The 17,534-nt window shown below is 44.1% G+C and overlaps 1 protein-coding gene across 1 annotated transcript in view; it reads left to right on the top strand.

Moving 5' to 3' along the window:
- Positions 1-13,751: 13,751 nt before the first annotated feature.
- Positions 13,752-17,534, top strand: part of BARX2 (BARX homeobox 2) — a 35,477-nt gene continuing 31,694 nt past the window's right edge. Inside the window, exon 1 of the mRNA XM_063355109.1 lies at positions 13,752-14,233. Within this exon, the coding sequence (XP_063211179.1) occupies positions 14,047-14,233 (187 nt within the window). The 5' untranslated portion in view covers positions 13,752-14,046. The remainder of the gene's footprint in view (positions 14,234-17,534) is intronic.

Raw genomic sequence — 17,534 nt, 5'->3', positions numbered from 1 at the left:
TGCCTGTCTCTTGCTGGCTTCCTTGAAAAAATGCAACTTTGAATAGATACAAAATACTGTGGAAGTCTAAATGACTTTGTATTAAAAACTTTATAAATGGGCCCTCCATGAAATAGCCTGACTCACTACTGTCAGAGATGGTGTGTTTCAGCAGACTTCAGTTGGGGCTCCGCTGCCTCCAAACACAGGGTTGGGCATTTATAGAGGGGAACCTGATCCCAGAAAGGCACTGCAGGATGCCATTCACAGTTATGATTAGAAATGTCCCAGGAATGCGTGGGGAAGGATGAGTGTACAGTCTGCCTTGGATAGTGCCAGCATGGTCGCTAGCTCTCTCAGAAGTGGCCAGATGGTATTGTCTCTTTTTCCCAGTGATTTTGATTCGATAAGGTCGTCTTTTCCATGCGCTCAATGGTAACAGCTCGTTCACTCAGTCTGGCTGCAGAGGACCTGGGAGAGGGGGAACATCTGACTCAAATCTTTTCTCTAGGATTCTTTTAGGATTCGCTGCCGAGCCCATTCCCCAGTGCTGGCATGCAACAGCCTACTGCAGCACTCCAGCAAGCGGGGAACTGCATCAGGACACCACCCAGTAACTTCTCAGCCTGATAGACAAATTTCCACTCCCATCTATTTCCAGGCTCTGCAACTGGCCTCTGGCTACTAAAAAATCTCTATAAGAGGCTTCCCTCTCTCTTGCCAGTGTAGTAAATTTAAAGCTTTGAAATCATTGTACAAAGACATAACACCACTGCGGCACTAGTAATATCATTACCAGGGTTAAGTTAGCCAACAAGATACTGGCTGAGTTTAGGTCCTTTGGCTATTTGTCAGTTATCTCCAAATGGGCTTTGATTATTTTTTTCCCCCTGACATGCAAACTTTGTGATTTGTCTGACATACTTAGCTCTGATCTTTATTCACAAGGAGCCTTAAGCCAGCCTTGGATTAATTTGATGTATTTTATTTTAATTTAAATGCTATTTTTTAAAAGGACTTGCAACTGCAGATTTTGCCAGACGGGGGAACTGTAACTCCATCTCCCAACAGCTGCTCTAGCACAACTGGCAGGCACGTACTTATTAAAAGCTTGGGATTCAGTTAGGCCTTTCCCTCTTTCTCTCGAGGCAGCTGCTGGAAAGAACTCTTGGTAACATTCAGGGTGGATTAATTATTCTATTAGATCAGTTTTACCAAAACCCAATGATCTAAAAATCACATCGGGTCTGAAGGGACTCTAAGTACTCGTTTAACATCATGAAGTTTTTATTATCACAGATGCTACTTGAAAGACACATCTTGTGCTTTTTTTTATTCAGTCTTTTGGTGGTTTAGTTTCTCAGCAGTCAGAGTTTATCTGACAGATGTGATTATATTTCTAGTAACATAACTCAGGAAGCTGGGACTTGAAGAAGAGTGTCAGCACTACAAATCTTCAGACCTCAACAGTGCTGACCACCTGAAGAGGCTATTGGGGGAGGCTACATTTCAGAGGCATTGATCAAGATGCAGGCCCCGCGTGTATGGTTCCTGCTTTTCAGTTCAGTTTATATGCTGTTCTCCAGAGAGCTGTCTAAACAGTAACAAAAAAGGTAGGGGTGTGTTGCAACTTTTATGGGGTCACAGGGCTGGCAAGAGGCAGAGCCAGGAATTGCATCCTTCTCCTGGAACAGAGTTGTTTGCAGATGGAGCCGTGCCTTCTCAAGGCATGGCACTGATCATTTAATTGTTCAATTTAGCAACAGATCCATTATCTCTCTCTCCCACTTTTTACTTCTCCATCCTCTCCCTTCACCCAGAATCTCAAACCACAACAAATTCTGTACCTCTTTTTGGGGAAGAGAACTCTTCAGAGAAACTCACAGCCTTAAATGTAATGGAAACATTTGCTAATGAATGAGCCCTCGTTATACACATTACAAGGAAACACTTAATTGACAGTGGCCACCGGATAACAGGGTTTAATTAATAAATCTAGGTGGCGTCATATACGCCACAGGAAGGGATTACAGGGGTTAATGTGTCTGTCTGTTGGACTTTTATGGAAGGGTTGTGTTGCCTGTCTTTTAACATGACTAACCCGCATGTCTGTGACCCAGCACTTGCAAAAGGGAGAGTCAATTGGTCATGAGAACACAGCAGCCCTGTCTGGGTGTTTGAACATGGGTTGGATGGCATCTGAGGCTGAAGCAGACCAAAGGCACAGTTGTTTTCTTGCCTCTTAGCCAGCATCTGGGTTTCTATGGCACTGTCTATTCTAACCACACACACCGTCCTGTCTTTGACAAACAGTCTTCTCAAACTTAGCGTTTTAATTAGCGCCACAGACTGTGAGCACCCACCACAACAATACTAGCAAGCTTTAGCCACAGGATATGCAGAACAGGGATTCTCAGCTGATGGATACTGATACCTTTATGGAAAAATTAGTGAAGCTGTGCTGACCTACCTCCACCTACCACTAATACACTGACTCCATATCCAATGGGAAGCAAGGCTCTGGAGATCCCACCGAAGTTTGGCACAGAGGACAGATAGCTCTTACTCTGACCTGCAAGCTGCTCTTGAAGTTTGCAATGTGAAAAGATCAGAAAGAGACCAGAACTTCTAATCAGTCTGTCTCTTGATAACATTGTCATCCTCTTCTATTTGCATGTATTTAGAACAGTTAAAGTGCTCATTTTAGATGTGAGAGCATTTATTTGTTTGTAAATTGCAATGAGGCAATGCTCACAAATACCACCAGCCCAGGAACACTCTACCTTTACCCGCTCTGCGGATTGCTTGGGTACTAGTTACCAAGTCCTCAAAAATCCCCTGCAGGGGAGACAGAAAGCAGCAGCTGACAACATGTACCTTTGCCCAAGAGACCTGTAGCTCCTGATATAAGTTGGCTAAGCCCTGCGGAAGCAAACAGAACCAGCCTGATTTATCCCAGCCCACGATCCGGGCTGCATATCTACTGTTACTTATGTGTATAAAGTGACAACTGGGCACTAGATGAACAAAACTGCTCTCTGCTTGAAGTAGTGCCTCATATCAAGAGAGCCCTTTGGAAGACAGAAGAGTTGTTTGTATTCCTGTACACAGGAACATCTTGTAGCAGTGTGGCCATACCAGTTCTGCTTAAAACAATTAGGAACAGAAAACCATTTAACTTACTCTTTGCCTTTCCCAACAATCATTTGTGGCTAACCAGTACATCTTAAATCACTGTCCTTTGCCTGGCTGAGGCTGTCATTGTCATGCCTTTGCTTTATATATCTAAAAAAAATCACACTGGAAGTTTAAAGGAACTTCACAAGGATGTTGCAATAAGCTCAGAGCAGGTCTTTATTGTTAATCAGTTACTTATTCTGATTCAACTAAGAGACCAGTTGGACCATGGAGACCTAATTAGCTGGTAATTATTCTCAAGCTTTGCCTCATCTGGATCACAAAACAGATCTTTATCTAGTATCAGTTTAGTCCCATTGCCTTCAATGGAACAGGATTAATCTATTAGACTGGATCCTGTTCACAATCCTAATATTTTGGAAGACCCTAGGAATTTTCCCACTCATGTCTGCAGAAACATAGCAGCTAACAGCAAGTACTAAGTGGAAGATTGAAGAGAAGGTAGTATGCCAGAGACAACATGGATCGGCCAATGCAAGTCAAAGAAGCAGCACAAAAAAAGAGGGACACAGACCAGCTACTGGAGTTAGCCCTCTGCCTCCTGCCCCATCTTCCCTAGCCAGCCCCCTCCATGCAGTGTCATTTAAACCTCCTCTCCTTCCTGCCAAGAACTCTATTTGCTTCTTAGCTCTCACACCTCCTTTCGTGCTTCCAAAGCCTGAGTGCCCTCAGCTCCCCCTTCTTGCTTTCTGTTAAAGCATCCACAAGTGCTTTCATTGTGGGCAAAGCTAAGGCAGGAGCCCATCACACTGGAATACACATGAAGTTGATAGCGTGCTTTCCTCTACCCAGATCAGCAAAATTAGCCCCACTTATTGGTGTCTAAAGCATGCCCTTGAGTTTGGAATTAGTTGCACATCAAATGTCCCTGTTCAGGCATTACACCAAGACAGAAACACCTGCTAGTTTACTGTCAAGCTTTCCAGCTAGTGAGGCTATTACCATTTATTGTCAGCCCCATCCTTCTCACCCCAGCTGCCCAGCCATGTCTGCCTAGATTTTTTTTCTAGAAGAGTTGTAGCAGAGATTCTGTATGTTTCCTTCAGGTTATTTGTTATTCTACTCTGTTATACAGGGGAAGAAAGTTTACTTCTGTTATTCTAGGAGCAGACATTCACTGTAAAAGAACAAGCTGAAATAAACTGTTTCATTACTGATTTACAGATTATGAAGGGATAGCAATAAATTGAAGAGAAGTCTGTTTTACTATGAGAAATTTTGTATCTTGGCTTACTCCCTAGCTGCAGCTGAATCATTTCTTTCTGCTCACTTAGCAGAAGACTTTTGATAAGCCTTAACTTTTCTTCCATGTGCCAATGTACATATCTACCTTAACACTTCTGTTTTCATATGCATTTAGTATTCTTTTAGACTTTAGATCTATAACTGCGATAAATAATCATTTTCTTTCATGTAAGAAGCACAGAGTAGAACAGAGAGAAAAATTAAGACTAAGAAGTCTCAGACTGTTCCCTGACCCCTTGTTGTAGCTTGCAAGGAATGCTCTTACCTACAACAAAGATCCATAGCTGACAAAAGGGAAGTTTCACGTGAGTTTGTAAAACTTCAAAACTAAACATAGAACTGTATTTTTTCAGTACTAGAAAATACAACGTTTGTTTGAAGCTCAGAATTGAGACAAAAAGCAAAGAAAAAAAGCTCTATATAATAAAGCATAGGCTGTAATAAGATGTTCTTACCAGAAAATCTCAGACTTTTTTTCTTCATGGTGTTCTTTTAGGCAAATATGGCACAATTATAATCTGTAGAGACCTTGCTTATTTTTATAACAAGAACACTTTGCTTTCAAATTCTGAGACTAATATTGAATTGTTACCACAGCCTAACCAAGAACCATAACCCTTACAAGTCTCCCTAAGGCTCTCCCGTCCTCTTTTTATAGCACAGAAGGCACTTAGCACAATGTCTCCTAATTAGTGCTTGCAGGTGGAAATGCATAGGCGTGGGCACCCTTCCTTTCTATAAAAGGGGGAAGACGAGCTTCTCTTCTGTTTTTTACCTAGAGTTTTCTTTTCCTTGTATCAGGGAGACTTTCAGACTAAAACATGAGATGCTAAACAGTAAGGAAGGTACTGCCTCAACTCTGGTAAGATGAAAATGGAGCTAAGCTATGAAGAATTTCAAATGTAAAGTATTAGTGTAGTAAGCAGGAATGCCTCTGGAGTAGGAAGAAATGTTATGATTAGTGGCAAAGTGGTGTACGGGGAGAGGAACAAGCTTTCAGGCAGAGTCTAAAGAGCTTTCTTTGCTGTACTGAAAATGTTCTTCAGCTGCTGCTGTTGTGGTCTACAGCCAGCTGAAGAGTAGAACTTTACCTACCCTAGGAGATCTCTGAAATAGGTGGAAGGCAAGTGAGAACAGTTCTTGCTTGCAAACAGATGTGGTCAAGAGTTGTGCGGTCTGAGTTAAGCCCTGAATGAAAGACACTGTGCCTCTGGTCAGTTTGCAGCTAATACCAGGCTTGAGGCTCCCAGAAGTGGTAAGGTCTCAGGCAGCAGGGATTAAGGAATCTCAGAATGCCATTAGAAAAGGGCTGTTGAGAGCATTTTTGAGGGGCAAGGGAACAGGTAATAGTGAGAAGACAAACAGCTTCAGGTCAAGCACAAAGCTGAGATTATGGGCAGAAAAATGGGACATGTGAGTCAAGGAACTTGGAGGTGCTTCTTAAATGCAAGGGGATTGGACACAAGTACCAGCTGTTTGATGTCCTACTCCCACACTTACATTGATAACATAGTAAAAGCTTTGTGGCTTAACCATTGGCACCAGGGTCTTAACAGCTATGTGTATTTTAATGTCCTAATTATACTGAATGGCAATTGAATTATAGTAGATTTCTCCCCGTTCCTTGTGCGTACTAGCTGTTTTGTCTGAACCCTAGGCTGGGGGCAGGGCTTGTCCCTGCATGGTGCTGGGATCATCCAAAAAGCTCTATCTGAAAACATGTTGCAGCAAACAGGAGGGAAGTGAGGCAGAACCAGTTATTGTGGAGGTGAGCAGTGGCACAACCTGATTGATTGCGGATTCCTGTGGGTGCCTTGGCTGCTGTGAAGCAATCCAGAGTGTGACAGATTTGCTTCCAGAACAGTGCTGGTGCAGAGAGGTCATACTTCAGGGACAAATCTGTTAGTCCAAGGCTACTCTGAAGGATTCAGTGTTACAAGTGGTTTTGACTGAGCTGGGGCCGATGAACCTGAGCCTACTGCAGGCAGCCCAGCTGTTGGTGCAGAGTCCCCCAAATACAGTGCTCCTGAACCCTTGGAGCTGCGTGCTGGTTCCTGGCTGATGTTGAAATACCCAACTGCTGCAATTCAGGCAACAAAGCCTTCTGGGAATAGCATTGTTCTTCAACTCCGGCCATGAAATTGATTCCTGAGCTGTTCCACAGGTAGGAACTTTATGCAGACTTTGTGGCAGGTCAAGGAAGGAGGCAGAGCATCATAGGTAGCCAAATTAGGCACTTTTAATAGGAGGGAGGCTCTCCTCTGTGTTTCAAGCACCAAACTCTGCCTTGGCTGGCTTCCATGCATACAGCAAGCCCTTTGCCCGTGAGCGGGCTACCTCAGAAGAGTAAACTCGGCCAGAACCTCTGAAAGAGGTTTTTCACTATAGTTGAGGTTTTGCTTTTTCCTTGTTTAGAAGGAATTAATCTATTTATAGGCATGATTGGGCTCTGTTTCTTGGAATTCTCTCTGCTTTTCTCTTAGCATGAGGCAATGAAAGTCTCAGCCTTACCTGTGAACCCTAGGGACCCAGCAGTCCTACAGTAAATTCTGGCATGCTCTGTTATTTATTGACCCCCAGAGCTCCTATCTCTCCTTGTATTAATTAAATGTGAGTCTATCTACACCAGTAAATTGCAACAGCATGGTGCCTGGGTAAGTGAAGAGCAAGACCTGGGCTCTAAGAGACCTGTGTCCTGTGATAGCTGGGCTTCTTGCAGGAATTCCTGACTCTCTGCAGCCTGCTTGGGAGGGGAAGCCTGAGCGGTTCGTGTGGGACGCGCAGCTGCTAGGTTCTCTCTGGGGATGGTGCTTTTGGTTTCTTTTGAATGGCTGTGCTGAGATCCATCTGCAAGTTTGGATTTGGGGTCCTGCAGAGCCCAGGCTGATGAAGACTGTCTAGAAACCATTTATAAAGATCTTATACTTGATGGCATCAATAACTCCCTCTGGGCTTCTTGCAGGCTGAGATAGTGGCAGATTGTCAAAATTACTTAACGTCCTGGAACACCACCCATTCCAGTATGAATAGGCTTCTTGTGTGCAACTCACATGATCATGGTGTTTTTCTGGTGTCTCTATGGAGACTGGAGACATTCTTCTGGTCTATTGGTTTGGGATCTTTTTCTTCTCTGCTTTCAGGTAAATTGTCTTGTAGGAAAAAAGAAAACAAACAGATATAATCCTTGTGAATAACGAATAAAGCGTCTATCACAGAACACCAAAACGTCCTGGCCCCTTTTATAGAATGAGTTGGAAATATTTTGATTTTTCATTTTTTAACATGCTACCATCCAGTTTGGCAAAGATTTAGCAAGCCTTGTGCAAAAAATAATTGGCCTTAGGCAAAGCTGGATGAAGCAGTGAGCATTGGTATGTGGATCCTCATCCAAATTAGGCTGGAGTATGGATTAGAGAGTGAAGTGGTATTAGATTTGGGAGGCCTACCATGCCAAAAAAACTAGGGGAGGTTTTTTAAGATGATCCAATCCCAAACACACTCATTCTTATGAGATCAGATGCATCCCCTTACTGTTGGCTCCAGTCCCTCTAGGGAAGGTGGTATAAATGAGATTTTTGTTACCTTGGCCATATTAAAATTGCTTGTCATTGGCATCCTGGAGAGGAGAGCAACATAGGTAGGATGATGAGGAAGAGATGGTTTTGCAGTGTGGGGTTTGCTGGAGAAAATGATGCATGGGAAACCACTATTTATTGGACCATTAGTATTTGGGATGACTAGTAGGGGACCAGGCTCATCTATCTTGCCCAAACTGGACTTTCAGGTGTTGTGCTTAGGACAGCAATAGGAACAATTGCCTTTTGTGATTTTCTCCAGGATTTTTTCCTTCCTTAGCAGTGGGCCTGTCCATGACCGGTACGATCTGCTACCTCTGCTCCGCAGCAAGTCCCATCAGTGTGTTTTACGGCTCAGGATGACACAGAATGCTCCTTTACATTCCTGGTTGCCGCTCCCAAACTCCTTATCCCTAGTTTACAAGTCTGGATTCTAGCCTCTTATCTATAGCATGAAAAAACAAATCCTCACTTGCTGAAAGATGGCGTATGTTTCTTGGCGTAAACTCAGGTGTACGTGGTACCTATACAACACCCAGAAAATCAGAGCCACCCCATAAATATCTCTCTAAATGCCTTCAGTTCTGCCAGTGAGTCTGTCTCAGGATTCATAATGATTTATTCCATCCGGTTTGGTATGTTTGGTGCCCTGTGTTAGTGGCAAGGCAACGCCCCTGGTGAGCTCATGGAAACCACTCCAACCACCACTGCCAAGGGCAGGATTTGGTTCAAATTTTGGTAGCAATAGAGCCTAGGAAAGGAGAAGCTGCTCAGGTGTGGTGCATCCCTGCTAAGAGGTAACTAGAAAAATAGCAAGACACTGTCTCTCAGCCCCCAGTGCTTTTGTGGGGAAAAAAATGAGGTCACAGGAGGAAAATACTGGGATTTAGATTATGGTCTCCACCTGGAGAATGCATCATATTGAGTGAGGTCCAGCTTCTGTCCTGAGGATGAACAGAGGGAGCCTCTGCCTCAGTTTCTGTGCATGTAGATCTGAAGCCATATCTGTATCTCCTTTCCAAGTGACTTTGCAATCTGTAATGAGTTGTTTCTGGGTTGTGCATTCTGAGCCTGCCACCAGCACTAATAAAACCAACTAATATTAGCTGTATTAGTACTTTAGAGCATCTTAACTAATGTGGGGACTAGTCACTGGCTTCACTCACGTAAGTACCATTATACTCTATTTCTAGATAATTCAAAGTTGGCTCTAAGCAAGGGAGACTAGGCTTAGGGCTTGTTGCAGAGCAACAAAGGTGTCACAATTGATAGTTCAGCTTTCACTACAATTTTATTGCAGAAAGTAACTCCAGCCTTGATTTATTCTGACCAAGTCAAGGGGGCTACTTTGTAGTGTTGTGGCTGTAAGCCCAGGTCTGTCCGTAAGGGGAAAAAAAAACCTGCTAGTGAAGCCAGGGCTGGTCTGGACTGCAAAGATGCTGTGGCATCATGCTGGGATAGGAGGAATAAATAGGAGGAGAATCGGTTGTGCTCAGAGTGAGGTCTGTTGATGCTCAAAGAGGCTGCAGACGGATTTAAAAGTGACAGGAGAAGTAATGTAATTGTGAGGATTTGAGACAGACTCCATAGCTTGGGGAGCTGGAAAAAAAATTTCCAATGAAACCACTGGACTTGGAGCAGTCCTATTCTGCAGTCACTTAGGCCAGGAATGAACTTTGCTTGTAAAGATAAGCTGGAAGCAACAGCCTCCCTGAAGCCAATGGAGTGCGTGAGCATGTGCAATTAGCTCTCTGCTCTGCGATTTCTATTACATCGCACACTTGGGTGCCCAGGGGTATCATCTTGCCATCTGCAAAGGGGCCAAGGTAAAGTTCAGAGTCAACAAACACCCTATGATGTGATCCTGCTTTTACAGAGGCCTTCCAGGAGATGGGGGAGAGAGACCCTGCTCAGAGGTCTTTTTTTTTTTTTTTTTTTCCTAAAAAAAAAAACCTGTTCTTGGACAACTCTATTTTCTGTGGCTCAGGCAGATACTAGAAGCCCTCTTTACTTATGTGTGATGGATGCTGAGATCTTTTCCTCAAAGGGACTTTCATGCACCGAGATCTTTCACGCTGAGAGGACAAAGCCTCTGGATATGCTTCCCTTGAGCAAAACACTGGCCCAAATTGTGCCTCCCTGTTTCTAGCCTCACATTTGATTTTTCTACTCTGGATCGGGTATCAAGCCCAATATCATGCCGAAAAAGGCATACACTTAAGATCAGAGTGTTGGTGTTTAACAGGATTGGTTATGTCTGTATGAATCTACTTTCAAAGGTGGTTGGATTTCACTGGAAAAGGGACTTTTCTAGTGATTAAACATGGTAATGTCAGAGGCTTGTGAAAGGTATCTTTGCCTTTTGATAAGGAAAAAGGAATTCAGAACAAGACCCAATGCACTTTAAAGTTTTGGCACTTTTTTTTTTGATAGAATGGGCACAAAAACACCCAAGGTTTTTGCTTTTGAAATTCATCTTTAAATGTGAAAACTAGTGAGCTGAAAACCCACCGGACAGAATGCAAACGATCCCGGTGTGCTAGGCAATGTACAAATACAGAAGCAAGTAATCACAACCAGCTCGCTCTTCCCTGAGCAGAGCCAGGTACTTGGCTACTACCTAAATAACAAATTTAGTAATACAGCAGCTTAATTCCTATGGCCTTAATCACCATCTTACAATAACGTTTGTGTTGGGACTAAACAAGTCTACTCTAAGGTGCTTAATCATTTTCCCGAGGTGCACAGCACCAGTGGGGTTCCAGCACTGCACGCAAAGTGCCTGGTAGCACAGATTGTCTCCAAATTAAAACAAATTGTCTCCAGAAACCCTGGTTCAGAAGGTCTCCTGCTGGATCTTTTCTGATTGAACATGATTGCCCTCCTGGAGGATCTACTTTCAGTTCTCTGGTGGAGAGCTGAACTCCCTGCTCTTAGTCATTAACAACCCGTTGCTGACTGACAAGCTCAGAGCAGTGCTATTTTCCTCCTCAGTTCTGGTACCGGTTTTACACACAAAAAAAAACTTGCCTCAGTCAGTGAATTGCAGGATCGTGTCCCTTGGATTAATTCCCCCTTCCCTCTTGGAAAAGGGCATGTGCAGAAATCCTGGTAACTTGCTGTCACGCTGCCATTTGTGGAGTGCAGGTGCTGGGCTCACGCACGCAAACTGCGTCAAGTCTCCTGCCTTCCAAACCTCTCCTGACATGCCTTTTGCTTTCCACCCTCCCGCACGGCCCCATTTCTCAACCGCTAGAGAAACCTTAGGGAGAAGGACTTATCAGCGAGGCTGTCCTACATGGGAAGAGTACTGGGGGCTCCAACAGCTGCTCGGGGTTTGAGTCCCCTTGGCAGATGTTTGCTATTCCAGCCACTTCATTAATGTTGGAAACAAAACCCCTGATTATTCCTGACCAAAGCACCCCCTTTTTGATTGACAGCCAGTGTGTGTTTCATACGACATAACCCACTGTATTGCTCTGGCTAGTTTTTTAAAAAAAAGAAATTCATTAATTAAAGAAATAATGTTTGTAGAGACATGCTAATCTCACCTGCCAGCTCACGCTGTGGTGAGGGCATCAGTGTTTCTAGAGCACGGGCAGAGGTGCCAGCCCCACATCTCTGGAAATCCAGCCCTTCAGATGTGGGAAAGAAATGTCTAAAGCTTGCGGTCAGTTGTGTGCGCCTTAAGCCAGCCGACAGTTTCCTTCCCCTCTTGATTGCTGGGCTGGATCTTGTCGGGCTCATGGAAGACTGATTTCCAGCGCTTGTATTGCGCTCCCAGTTTAGGAAACGTTCCTCTGCTGCGTCTTGTTAGGTTTTGTGGAGCCAGTAAATGCAAAATGACTTTGGAGTGGGGGTAGAGGGGCTGCAGTTACTGCCCAGACACCCAGGAGACACGGTGGAGCAAACCACATTTTGCTGCTGGTTTCTGCTGCTTCAGGATTTAAATCAATTGCTTGCTCGGGATGCTGCTTCAGAAATATTCTTTGTAATAATTATCAGCAAGCAGTAATTGTTTAATTTAATGTTACTGGTAATTATTTTGTTCTCTGAAAAAAATATGTCTGAAAAAAAGGCGAAGAAAGTCTGTTCCTAAAATGTTTTATGGCTGAATTAAGAAGTGAGTATTCATAAAACTACATTCATAATGAAGTCAGCAAACTCCTTAAATATTTGCAGTTTGTTTAGCAACAGCTTAAGTAATTTAAAAATAGTTATATCATCAGGGAGAAGAAAGTCCTTGAACTCCTTAGTGGTTGTTGTCATTCTAGTTAAATTCCTGTTCGTAAGATCGCTTTTGTTTCTCAAAATAAAAAGAAGTAAAACTATTTCCAACCAATTTATTTTAAATGAGAATGCCGTTTCAATGGCTCAATGAGCAAACCGCTTTGTTTTATCTTTGTTTTAATATATTTTGCTGTGCTGCGTTTTTTAAAACCATGTAATGAGTTTTTAAGAAAAAAGTTCAAAGGATATATCAAAAGTATTATATTTCCTTGCATCCACCTTCCAGTTTTGACAGGGTACAGACAATGCGAGTATCTTTTTTTTTTGGTTTTAGGACTCTCCAAATCGGCAAATGTATCTCTGAAGTTTAAAGCCAAATGATACTTTTAATTGAAAAAGAAACGGTGCTTTTGCAAGAGATTAAAGACAGTTTATAGATTTTTAAAGGCTTTTAAAAATATAGATCAATAAAATAAAAGTTGCTCGGGTAGTTTATGAGTTTGAGATGGTTGTTTCTTTCTGCAAAAACAGATTTTCTAATGGAAAATAAGAGTTTGCTGCCATTTGGATCACCAAAGCATGAAAACTAAGCAGTGGCTGATAACGTTTTGCAGATTATACTGAAATCCTTGTATGAAGCCTGCAAATAATTTTTTTTTTTGGGGAGGCGGCACATTTCCATAACGACCCTCTCTTTACCCATTTGGAGTTTGTGGCCACAAGTAATTACGAGCTGCTGTGGTTTCTGGAAAACCATGCAGCAACCGGTTGAAATCGGGAAGACTCCTCCTAATACGCCTTCCCCTGAGTAAGGTGTCCTGGTGATTCCCGTGCTAAACCACACCGACTCCAAACGGGGCGCGGTGCAATTTCTCAGCGGGCAAAAATCCCCATTTGGGAGCAGTCCTCCCTGCAAATCAGGGGAACTGCCGCAGAGAGGCCGCGGAGCAGGGAAATAAAACTCAGGGCTCAGCCCGGGAGGAAACCCAGCTCTGGCAGAGCGGGGAAATCGCAGCACCCCAGGCACTGCTGGGGGGCTGCATGGGGTCCGGCCTCCGCAGAAGGGGCTCAGAGCTCATCTTTGCAAAAATCCAGCTGAGATAAGCAGGGATCTGCCAGTAAATCGTCTCGGGCTGCAGGAACCGAGTAACGCCGCTCCGGAGAAGGCAGCGTTTGCTTCAGCAAGGCACCTATAAATAGTAATTTATTTTTTCCCCCCCTGACGCTCTCCAGCACTTTGTGGCTGGGGAATAGATTTGATGCCGATTGGAGAAAGCTTCAGGGGCTCGGGAAGAGACGCTCAATCCTGCGTTTGCGGGATGTGCACTTTTAATTTTTTAAACTAATTACAGGCTAGAGAAGTGTGTGTGTGGAAGGTGGGGGGGGTGGAGAGAAGAAAGGAGGGGGGGGAAAAAAAAAGCCAGCCCCAATCTGGAACCTTTCCCAAAAAAAAAAAAAAAAAAGGAGAGAAAGAAAGAACGAAAGACACACACCCCGGTATCTTAAAATAGAGAGCAGGGAGGGGAGAGGCTGGGAGGATCCTCCCCGCCGGGCGCAGGGTGACAGCGGTGCTCGGCGGGGAGCAGCGGGCGCCCTGATTGACAGCCGGAGCCTCCTAAAAAGGACGCGGAGAGATGCTTATCGGCAGGTTTATATAGCGGGGGCGCGGAGCGGCGCGGAGCAGGCAGCGGAGCGGCGGCGGCAGCAGCGGCGGCAGCAGCAGCAGCAGGAGCCGGGGCAGCGCTGGGAGGCGGCGGGGGCCCATGCCCGGCCGGCCGCGGCTCTGGCAGCCCCCGCAGCCCCGGCGGGCCGCCCCGCCATGCACTGCCAGCCCCAGCCGCGGCTCGCCGCGCCCGGCCGCCCCAAGGCAGGCAGGAGGCGCTACAAGACCTTCATGATCGACGAGATCCTCTCCAAGGAGACCTGCGATTACTTCGAGAAACTTTCCCTCTACTCCGTCTGTCCGTCCCTCCTGGTCCGGCCCAAGCCGCTGCACTCCTGCGCCGGTAAGCCCGCTCCCCGCGCCCCCCCGGGCCGGGCTGGCTCTCCCGAGGGAACCGGGGGATGCGCTGGGATGCCAAGGTTTGCCACCCGAGCCTCTCTCGCCTTGGTGGGACTAGCAAACTCCTGCGTGTCCCGCTCCTCCGAAGCGGAGACTCCCCTAAACCCAGCCCTGAACCCGAGTTTTCGTGCCCCATCCCCAGCGGAAGGGGTTGTGTTTGCTCCCGCTCCCTGTGTTTTCCAGGGAGATGGCATTTAATAAATCCTCAGGGCTAATCGCAGCGCGCAGCGGTGGGGTTCTGCTTTAATCTTTCTCGGGCTGTTTGCGAATCGATAACCAATGCAAATGATAACGAGTTAAGAGGAGCACAGGTCCCCCAGTAGAAAGCGGCCTCGACCTTGCGCTCGTGGAAACCATTACTGGGTTTTTTTTCATTGCCGTCTGTGGGAGTACAAAGAAATTAATAGAAAATTTGAAAACTGAGAGAAGCTGCTGTTGAGACAGATTATTTTCTACCCTAAATCCTGTGAAAGGCTATTTCTAACAGAGAAGACGTGAAAATATTTGCGTTGATTTTGCGGACGTAGACACCACAAATAAATACATACAAATGGATCTCTCTCCTGGAGAGAGACCACTGATTTTAACGCAACAAAAGGGGCGATTGGGTCTTGACCGTGGGCATTACTACATTTCACAAACAGATTGGTCTAATGTGAGCTTTTAAAAATCCATGTTAAAAGTAAAAATATCATTCTTATAATGCATTCCAGATTTTGAAAAAGAAACAAAAAAACTCCCTCTTTTTCTGGTGAAGTAGGCAGTTTTCCAGATTTATATTCTTCCCATAAGGCAACACTTCTAATGGTGACACCTAATGTCTTAAGAGAATCAGATGATGAAACTGAAACTTAAAAATATGTTCTTAAAAAAACCCTAACTATTAAAAATGCTTGCAAACGACTAATCCCCCATAAAATAATATATGTTTCAAGGTCATAAAATTCTGTTTTTCCTTTTTCTGTTTCCCGGGAATGTTCATTTTGTGTTTGTATTGTTGTGTTTAAAAATTCAAGACCTGCACTTTGGCTTAGGTTTGGTGTTTTGTTTTTAATGCTTAGCTGAATATAAATAAGAAGGAACTTTTCAGGTCTTCGTAGAGCTGTGCTAATATAAAACTTGTTGTTCGGTTACCTAAGAGTATGACTAGTAGAATAAACCCTTGGTCCAAGCATAAGTCTTCCTCCAACTTCAATATTTATTTTGTAAATATTAATAATGAAAGATTCAGAAGCGATTAGGAGGCTGGATCAGAATTAAGACCCGCGGTGACCAACTTTTTGAAAGTGGTTACATGAATAGTGTGATCCTCACTCAACATTTATTTCTTCCGATCGATTCGTGCGTGACGTTCCTTGCCTTCTCTAACAAATCGCTGACGTATTTTTATACAAGAAGATCTGGTTGTTAACCAAGATATTACTGACAAGGGAATTTTTCAGAGCTGATCCCTCACTACTGCGTAGACAGTGAAATTCGGTGCTTGGCCAAAATAGGCATGAATGTCCCGGTGCGTGGGAGCTTGCAGTTACGGGGCGAGGGCCCAATTCTGCACCCATCGGAGTCAATGGCATCCCTTCCACAGGCCCCAGTCTGCCAGGAAGAGGAGAGAGATTTCTATCTCCCTTAGTACAGAAAAAGGAAGCAATAGAAAAGAAAGCTCCCTTTAGCACCCAAAAGGAATATTCACCTGAATATTTACCAACATCGAGAAGCATGTCCGACTAACTCTGCATCAAAAAACATGATTTGAATGTCACGTTTAGGCTAAGGAATCCTTAGCATTTTTGATGGGTGGGGTGTTTCCCAGCAGCTGTTTTGAGTCTCACCATCCCCATGGGGACAAAAGAGAGAATTTTTTTTTAATATGTACTTCTCTGTCAAGTACAGCAAACATTGTAAGACTAATATAGATTCATTAAATAATCATTAATAATCCTCAAATGATTCAGCAGTGGATTCTGAGTGACGCTAGCATGACTCCTGTGGTTACTGTTCAACTAAAGCCTCATTTCTCTTTCTGCCTGGGATCTTTAATGAATTTGCCCTCAAGACTCTGTTTGTAGCCCAGGCTCTGGCCTGTCCCTCTGTCAGGGCGGATTGTGAATATCTGCTTCTAATGGAATGAGCTTTGTGGAGTTGCAGTGTTTGAGAGGTGATGTGCGGAGAGAGATTCGCTTGCGGGATTAAAACCATAAAGGAAACTGTCCACACTTCCAAATTGTAAGTCTTCTAAGGTTTATAGGTATAATTGAAGTCCTATATGTGTTAGATAATGGGATTTTTATTTATTTTTTATTATAAAGGAGAGGAAATTCTGTTGTCTAAGAAATGGGCAATAGCACAAAAGGTAACTGAATACGAAAGAATTTTAAAAATACCCAACACAAGTCTGTTTAAAAAAAAAAAAAAAAGAAACCCCAAACAAAATAACCCCCAAACCACTTAGAGACTAAAGACGGCAGAAATGCAGCGCTATGGCATTTAACTTGCTGCCTGCGTTTCCTTTGTCTCTTGAGTTCATCAGGAAGGGAGTGAGCCCTTGGTCTTCTTGCGGTCTAGAAGAAATGAATCTTAATCTAAATCACAGAAATTTCCCTTGCCAGTGGAGCCCTGGCTGGGGCTTGGGAGTCTTTGAAACTCTCATGAGTGATTAGTTCCTTCAGCTGAGCTTCTCTTTGGTGCCACGGCCTTTTCTCCAGTCAGGAGTCAAATTTTGTAAGCGTTTTCATGGGCTGAAGAGTTAATAGTTGTCTCATCTTGGGTGAAGTCACAGAAGTCTGATATGCTTTTATAATTTATCCGGAGCTGAAAGACAGAAGATGTTTTAGTCGTGCAACGTGTGTGTTTAACAACATCCTTTGTTAAGAGCAGAGCTCTGAAAAACATTGGGAACCAAATGGAAAATGTTTTTTTCTTTTGGCTATGATCAAAGACTAACTATTTAAGCGTGTGCAGCTGAATTGGGACAAAACAAAATTATCAAGCAGAGGGGGATGGGGTTGGAAAGAGCGTTTGGGAATTTTCCTGTGCGTGGTGAGGGCAAAGACTGGTGTTGGAGTTGTGAGGAGTGCGCGGGAGGTCTGATGCGAAGCTCACCCATCTCCCTGGGGAGATTCCCGTTGCGAAGAGCTTGGAACCAGCCCCAACCAAAATTTTTCTTTGGAAAGAAAAATGTAATTCCTTGTGAAAAGGACCCATCATTAGCTTAAAATTTGGTGTATGAATATGTATTGTGGCATTTA

The sequence above is a fragment of the Chroicocephalus ridibundus genome, chromosome 18 (assembly GCF_963924245.1).
Source record: "Chroicocephalus ridibundus chromosome 18, bChrRid1.1, whole genome shotgun sequence".
Taxonomy (NCBI): domain Eukaryota; kingdom Metazoa; phylum Chordata; class Aves; order Charadriiformes; family Laridae; genus Chroicocephalus; species Chroicocephalus ridibundus.
This window is presented reverse-complemented; position numbering and strand designations above follow the sequence as displayed.